Source organism: Egretta garzetta, unplaced genomic scaffold (genome assembly GCF_000687185.1).
Source record: "Egretta garzetta isolate BGI_Z169 unplaced genomic scaffold, ASM68718v1 scaffold329, whole genome shotgun sequence".
Lineage (NCBI taxonomy): Eukaryota > Metazoa > Chordata > Aves > Pelecaniformes > Ardeidae > Egretta > Egretta garzetta.
Window position 1 is genome coordinate 3,616,021 of NW_009269999.1, and position 8,268 is coordinate 3,624,288.

General features: G+C 43.8%; 1 protein-coding gene across 1 annotated transcript in view; it reads left to right on the forward strand.

Annotated features, from left to right (window-relative positions):
- Window positions 1–8,268, forward strand: part of LOC104134098 (1-aminocyclopropane-1-carboxylate synthase-like protein 1) — a 52,424-nt gene that overhangs the window by 37,999 nt on the left and 6,157 nt on the right. The window contains exons 2-7 of the mRNA XM_035902943.1: window positions 3–585; window positions 1,719–2,332; window positions 3,848–3,907; window positions 4,741–4,752; window positions 6,592–6,662; window positions 7,181–7,250. Of these exons, the coding sequence (XP_035758836.1) occupies window positions 3–585; window positions 1,719–2,332; window positions 3,848–3,907; window positions 4,741–4,752; window positions 6,592–6,662; window positions 7,181–7,250 (1,410 nt within the window). The remainder of the gene's footprint in view (window positions 1–2; window positions 586–1,718; window positions 2,333–3,847; window positions 3,908–4,740; window positions 4,753–6,591; window positions 6,663–7,180; window positions 7,251–8,268) is intronic.

An 8,268-nucleotide genomic window follows, 5' to 3' on the forward strand; every position in this document is an offset into this window, starting at 1 on the left:
AGGTGGTGGAGCTGCTGCAGCTCTGGGCCGACGAGTCGGTGCAGGTGGAGCTGGAGAGCTGCCTGCGCAACCAGCACGTCTTCAACCGCATCGCCGAGGTGCTGCGGGAGAAGGGCATCCACCGGACGGGCGACCAGTGCCGGGAGAAGATCAAGAAGATGAAGCTGGAGTACCGGCGGATCAAGGACAACAGCAAGGCCCCGCGGGGCGGCCGGACCTGGAAGTTCTACGAGGTGATGGACCGGGTGCTGACCAGCCGGCCCGCCCTGGCCTACGGCTCCCTGGGCGGCAGCATGATGGCTCAGCAGGTGCTGCAGGGCAGCATGGTGGAGAGCTACCACCACCAGTTCGCCTCCTCGGCCCTGCCCTTTGGACACTCCCAGCACCCTGAACTGATGGAAATCAAATGTGAGGAGGTGAACTCTGATGAACACTGCTTGACCCCAGAGCCCCCACCATCCATGTCTTACCAGCAGGGCTCCCCTGAAGAACATGAGATGGAGAGAGCCTTCTTGGAGAGGGCCCAGAACGACTCTCCCATCTCCAGGGTGGAGATTCCCATTGAAACCAGTGTTTCACCTTCAGGTAGGGATAGCCTTTTACATTCCAGCATAAGGTTTCTGCCCGGTTTCCCAGAAAGAGAGATTTTTTTTTCTGGTGCAGAGATAGACACCTGGTTTTCGCACTGACGTTTGGATCCTTATTTTTCCACGTCCCAAAAAGCTTTAAAGTAGAAGGCTGGTATCCGCATTCATAGTCTTCTGGCCATTCCCGAAACGTATCTTGCAGCAGGTAAATAAAACCTAAAATAACCGCGCTAGGCTAAATAGTGTGTATGAAATCCAAAGGGCTGGCATGTCTGCCATAAGCCGGGCTAGGCATTTGTGCTAGATTTCTGCATACAATGCTGACGGTACTTATCTTACTGAAAAAAAAAAAAAATTGCATGCTTTTTGGTATCATTTGAACACCACCAGGGCTGTCTGCCGTCCTCATGCTGAATTGTATCAGGAGACCCTCTTCTGCCATGGCTACACTATAAACCTGCAGGTGAAACTTTCCTTGCGTTCTTTTAAAATATTTTCCGGATCTAATCTTTTAGGACACTCAACAATTACAAATACTTAGGAGTAATCATTGCCTGGCTTCCTAGGCTGCTCATTAGCACTTGGAAAGAAGGTGTTTTTGAAAGTCACTGGCAGAAACAGCGGATCTGTTTAGAGGAGATGAGGTTCCTGCACTGAAACCGCAGTTGGCCATTGCTTGGCTGCCAGGAAGGGTACGGTCTGGAAAACCTGGGGATTCCAAGACAGTCTAGGGCAGGCTGATGGAAAAGCACGGCACGATGGGGAAGGAGAGAGACAGTAACCAGTGTGAGGTTAATGTCTGAGATCAGGAAAAAATGCTATGTCCTCTTTGCTGTAGTGGTTAGTCCAGTGGAGGAAACTGGTGATCATTCAGGTTAATTCAGAGGCCACATATGGGACTGGGGCTGGCAGCATAATGGGGTGCCCGATGTGTGAAATTTAAAACAAACTTCAAAAACACTCGCAAACTTCAAGATGTACCTGACAGGTTTTGCTTTGGTTTTCCTATAAAACCCTACAGTAGATCGAAGGGTGTTTTCTAGGAGGGGCAGGGGAAGGCAACAAAGCGCGTCCATGCCGCTTTACTTGCTGCACGTTTAATTTTTCTTCCTTGGTTTTACGTATTCACAGGTTTCAGTGAGCCCAACATGGCCAACTCGTCACGGATCCAGAACGTGGTTCCCCGGCCTGGCTTCTCCGCCTTGCATCGGCTGAGAAAAAAGCGGAAAGGCCAGCGCGTGAAGGACCCTCTCGATGATCTCTTGCTGAAGACCCTGACATCTCAGCGGGCCATGGAAGAGCGCTTTTTACAGATGGAAGAACGTCGATTTCAGCGAGATTTGGATGTGGAGGAGCGTCGGATGCAACTGGAGCAGCGCCGGTTTGAACTGGAGCGGGAGCATGAGTTTCGCATGTTCAATGTCTTTGCTCAGATGCTCAGCATCCTAAAGCAGAGCCATAGCGGCTCCTCGTCCTCCGTTGCGATGCCTCGGGGCTTGGACTTCAGCCAGGCACTGTCTGAAATTGTGGGAATGGGAGGAGGAGGGGGCGACCTGCAAGAGATGAGGGCTCGGCCGCTTACCGAGAGAAGGGTTGACGTGCACGGCTTCTGTAACCCCAGCGACTTCCAGAGAAGCCCCTACCTCTCTGCTCGCGGCAACATTGCCAACATTTTCCGTGGCTCCACTGAGGAAGGGTACAAAGCTTATCATGCTGACAAGTATGATGAAGACAAGAACCCCAATGTGAGTGAGAACCTCAAAGTGTTTTCCTGGCTTTCTTGCTAGAAAAAAAAAAAAAAATTCTTAGAGGTTTGCCGACAGATATGCTAAAAGTATGGGGTTTTTTTTTGATCTCACTAATACACGTCGGGCCAAGCTATTCGTTTGAGGAAGAGAAATAAAAAGGATCTTTGCAGATCATCTGTCTGTCAAAGATGAACTCCGGGTTCAGCTCAGATTTGCACGCTCTGATTTCCCTGTGAGGGAAGTAATAGCAGTAGTAGACCTTGAAAGACGTGAGAAATCTGCAGGAACAAACAGAGCTCCTGTTCCTCCTTTCCTCGTCACCTCTGTTGCCCACTGAAGATCATCTCTGATTACCTGATTATATCTGGTTATTGCAGGTGATGGGTGCAGGAGGTAAAACAACTAAGTAGTAGACCTTTTTTTTTTTTTAAGTTACTTTTAACTAAGGCTCAGCACTTTTTCTCCTGTTTACGCTCGACTGCTCAGTTGTAAGTAGCTCATCATACCCCCCTTGTGGCACAAAGGCTGAGTGTTAATACTTCAGGCCAAATTATTAGTGTAACAAGTGTAGTAAATATAAATAAGGATTTATGTGTGGATTACTTTTAAATAGGTCTCGCATACAGATACAGAACTACTTGAAATTTTAAAAATGTTTTATTGTTAGCCCTGACTTTAGTCACACTGTGTTGGGAGGTGAAAACTAAATTTTTAAGGTAAAAAAACACAGTGAAGTTTTTGATACAAGGTGCATTATGAGGCACAAACTGCCTCTTCTACCAACTGCTGTCGATGTAGGAGGTAGCTTTTTAAACAAATACCTAAAATTGGACTTGTACTTTAATAACATAAAGGTACAGTTGCTTAGATTTCCTTTTGCATTTTTAAAAATTTATTTACCCAACCTCTTCCAATAACGAAAACGTGCTAGTGATTTGAACTCTTCAAGATCTAATGTAGTCCTATATAAGCAGGGCTAAATCCTAAACCTGGAACTGTATGGTCATCTCTCCAGAGGGGAAAATTTAGTGTTTTAACCACTTTTCACGACTATGTATTTATGTGGTTTCTGAGCAAATCAGTGGAGGGGAATGATAATGACTGGTAAACAAATGCTTTTAGATAAAGAGATGTATCCAAAACCTTGTTTAAAACTGCTACAGAGGGGTAAGCCTTGGTTTTCTCAGCACTGTTTCAGGGTTTCTTTTGTGGTTAGATATATACCAGTGAGTGAGTTCAAGATTAAGTTAAACATATTCTGTAAAGAAGTATAAACCTTTCGTACATACTCACTTACAGTTTATTGACTAAGCAGCTGAGTGCCTGGGATATATATGTAAACACACACACATACAGATACATGTCTCAAGTTATATATGGTGAAGTTTATGTGAACTGCTTTTTGACTTTTCCTTGGTAAGCTTTTTGGAGGCAATTTAGTGAAGTGATAACTAAGGTGATGTATGCACATATTTTTTGTGTCTATAAAAATAAATTATTTCCTTTTTTTAGGGTATAATAAACTTTGGCACCAGTGAGAATAAACTCTGCTTTGACCTGATGTCTAAGCGGGTAAGTCCTATTCCAAAAAGATACACTGAATTTGCTGTGTAGTTCCTCCTCAGTGCTTGTGCTTTCCCAGAGTTATTGCTGTTGCTCAGGTTTCTCTGGTAAAGTTCTTCGTCATGATTTTTTTATGTGTTGGAAGTCACTTTCGAATCCAGCTATTTGTACATTTATTTATGTTATTTTTCCAGGAGGATAGGAACAAGGGTGTTTTTCTGTTCCTCTTCATGATGGGTTTTCCTTTGGGGATGTGCTTGGCTCAGAAAACTAAATGAAAATAAGATGCATTTTATTTTCTCCTGCTGACAGGAGTTGATTTAATACAGAGGTTTTGAATTTAGTTTTAAACTCTGTTTAATTTTAAGGTTCTTCGCATCTATCCCTTATAAAGTCACACGATTTGGACACCCGCTTCTGAACTTACCCCAAATGTGCAAGGGTGGCAGCTCTTGAAATCTTTAGAAATCAGAGTGGGTCAGCTGCTACCTGCTCACTTTGTTCAGTTGCACCAGGGAGAGGCATGAAACACATGGCACAACTCAAAAAGTAGAAGTAGTCAAAAGAAAACAACAGAACCGTGCTGTAGGGGAATGTTTCTTGATTTCTGTTAAAATCACTGCCCCGGTGCAGCCTGCGAGGCGGGCAGGTGACTGTTTCTCCTACCTGAAGCTGTCTGCGGGGAGGGAAGGTGGCTCAGGGTCGGACAGTCGGCCTCTGTGGTTTGAAGTTCGTGGTTGCTCCCATTCCACCAATTCCCACCCTCAAAATGTTCCTTGTTTTATTTCTGGCTGCCACTCCACTGACTCGGGGGGACGCTACCCCACCACTCCGCCTTCCAGCTAGAAGAACAGGTAAGGCAGAGCTGCTGCCTGCACAAAAAAGGTGCCTTCTAGGCTGCGTAGGTGGTACCTTCCTTCCTTCACTGTCCTTTCCCCTTAAAACTAACACCGAGCCTGCAGTAAGTAGTGCAGAGGGAGACGGTAGTCAGCTGCATCTTAATTAGCCTTATTATGAAAATGAGTTAAGACTTCGTTGGCTATAGTGAGACAAGGAATCATGCTTGTGGCAACAAGCTGAACAAAGATATTGTTGCCAGCTTCTCAGTCATCTCAGCCTGGAGTTACAGTACGGATTCACTGAATGCAGCACCAGCTGGGATTGTAGGCAAATAATTTGTCGCTATTTGGGAGAATAAATACTTACTGTTTCCACTGAATAAAGTAATGTATCAAATTACTGTCTTCAACTTTTGACCCTTAAATTACAGACTATTTTGTGGCGTGAGATTCAGATGGTCTTCCGTTCAGCTGGCCCATCTGTTTTTCTTAGCCCTTGACGCATTACCTTTAAGGGTTCTTCTCTTTGTTATTGCATAGTCAGTTTTGGCCAAGTCTGCTGATATGTTTTATGTTGCATTCTCTAGGTAAGTTTAGGAGAGAGATCTAAGGAGGCACAGTTTTGTGCTACATAGGCTTCAAGAACATCTACAGCTGAATAAAGGAACTTTAATCCTATAATATCAGGTTGTAATTCTGCATGGGGTAAGGACAGTGTCTTTAGACTCCAGAGCTTGGCACCAGTGATTAAAACACCAATACAGAATGTTGTGGTTTTGTTATTGTGGGAGAAACTTTCACACTGCATGTTGAATTTCCGTCCTCCCTTGCACTATCACCTACTTGTCGTGTCACCCCACCCTCACCTTTTTTAATATTAACTCATAGATTTGGTTGCCATTAAATATTTGGAAGGTACATTGTACATAATATTTGTTTATTCCCTTTTTGTTTATGTAAGATGTCCTTTTCTCTCTGCCCGTATCACCACTGTGCTTTCCCTTGCAACTTCATAGAACTGGATCCTGTGAAACCCTGATATTTAAAACCTTGAAAATATTCAGATATAAGCAGTGTGCATACTTTATCTAAATATAAACATTAACAAGGCCTCCACAGTTCAGGTGAATCTGTCTTTGAAATCAGAATGAACTCCTAATAAGGAACTTATTGTGCTTGTCCCGGGGAAGAATTATCAAGATAATTTCATTTTTTTCCTGTCTTTTGCAAGCTCCCATTACGCTTTAACACTTACCAAAACTTATCAGAATTACAGATCTGAAGGAGCTGCAGGAACTTGGAAGTGAGACATGAATGAAAGCTAGAATTTGTTAAAAAAATAATATATTGGAAGTTTATTAAAGAAAATATGGATCTGACTGTGATTCAAAATCCTTTCTATCTCTTTCTGATGGTCTAGACCTGAGATTTCACAATTGGACTTAATTTCCAGCTGAAAGCTGTTGTCCTCAGAGCTTGGGCAAAACACTCATGGGACTCTCTGTGTTGCTCTGTTTGCTGAGAAAGTCATCTGCAGGCATCTTGGTTATGGGCATCGTGTACTGGTCTGCGTCCTTTTTGTAGATCTCTGTGCAGCGAAGTTTTGGCTGCAATTACTTAGCAGAAGCCTGTACTTCACATAACCTGAAGTTATCACTGATCAGTTTGCTGGTCCTTGCTTCTCCAAGCTGCATTAGTTTTGACGGTCAGTGGCTTTCTCAGTCCAGTTTTACAACCGTTGAAGTTGCGTGTGTGTGTGTCTATGCAGGTTTGTACCTGTACATGGATCCCGTCTATCTCCATGCTTCCGATATCAGTGATTGTGCTTTTAATGGTTCTTGTCATTGCTCCCAGCTGACACAGACCGATATGAATCTGATGGAGCCTCCGCTGCTTCAGTATCCCGACTGGAAGGGACATATGTTGTAAGTTTTCTCTTTTCTGACTCTTTCTGACGCTTCTCTTTTTGACTCCTTGTCTGACATGGATGTATACAAACTGCTTCTGCTACACCCATTAGTTAAAACTTTTCTAGATCATTTAATCATCTGCAAAACTGTAAATTAGCTGCCCTACCTGTTCATCAATTCAAAAATCCTTTTACGCGAGAGAAGATGCAAATTTTCTAAAGCAAACACAGTTTTAAAAGCACTGTTTATATTAACAAATTAGGTAACTCAAAACAGTTCTTTGAAACATAGTGAACACTTGGGGACTTTAATCCTTCTGTGCCTCGATTAAAGCTCATGAGAAATGTATGCACCATTATAGATGTTACCTGTGACACCTTTGCCATGTGTAAAAGTCATGTCTGTGGCATGGGCCTGAGAGGTCCTGTTTTCTAGCTATTTTCAGCAGACTTTACTGTGCCCTGGCTTTGTTTTCCTGAGATGTGGACCTGGGGAATAAGCTGAATCAATATTTGCTTTTGTGTCTTTCTCAGTTTACGGGAGGAAGTGGCTCGATTTTTGACCTATTACTGCAAGGCCCCTGCACCTCTTAAAGCAGAAAATGTGGGTAACCCACTTTCCATTGGTGTCTATTCTAATGTATTGCCATTTGTTGTCAAACAGTTTGATCTTCTTTTTTCTTTAAGCAAATGATTTGGTAAGATGACAGCCTTTTATCATGTAAATGAGATTGATTCATAGCCATTTCAGTAGTTTTTGATGCACACTTCAGTCAAAACAATTTGGGTCTACTCTGTATTTGCCTCATGCTTTACTTTTGTGTGCCAGCTCCTCGTGCCAGTGCTCTCAGTGGGGCTTTATGTTTTCATCTCCTTATTCAGCTCTGGGACCTGCTGTGCCTGTAGCCCTCAGCCTTGACAAAGAGCTCCCATTGTTTCAGTTGAGTTTAATTTTGACTCATTCTGCTGTTACACCTCAGGTCAGAAATCTGAAATTGAGCCAAGAGTAGTTTTACCTGTAAAAACCAGACCTTTTCAGACTTTGTGCCAGTGTTGTAAGGAAGGCATCAAGACTCAAGTCTCTGCAGGACTTGCTGACTTGGGAGAGATGCAGGCTGGGCGCAGGTGCCTGTGGAGATCAGGGACTCCTGCCTTCGCAGAGCGCTGGAGGCACTGGAAGCAAAACCATTGCTTTTCTGACTGCAATAATTCAGCAGAAGCCCACGCTTCATGTGAACTGAAGTTACCACTGATCAGTTTGCTGATCACTGCTTCTCCAAGGCAGCAGATTCTGCCTGATACTTGGAGTGAAACTCATGGAACCTGCGAGCACCTGTCTTCTAGAGGCAGGAGTCAAACCTGCTCCTGCATGAGGCAGTGGTCTCCACTTTTGCACAAATTTGGCAGGAGGCTGGAGATGCTGCTACCACAAAGAGACAACACCATGTACTAGCTGATGAAAAGTAGTTTGCTTTGCTAGCACTTCAGAACTGCTCCCCAATTTTTTTCCTGTTGAAAGCCTACTCTTTCTCTAAATTGCTTGTTAGAATCAAGAATGGGACGCACTGTCTCTGAAGCAAAGAACAGGATTAAAGTTATTCCTGGTAGAAGTGGGATTTCAG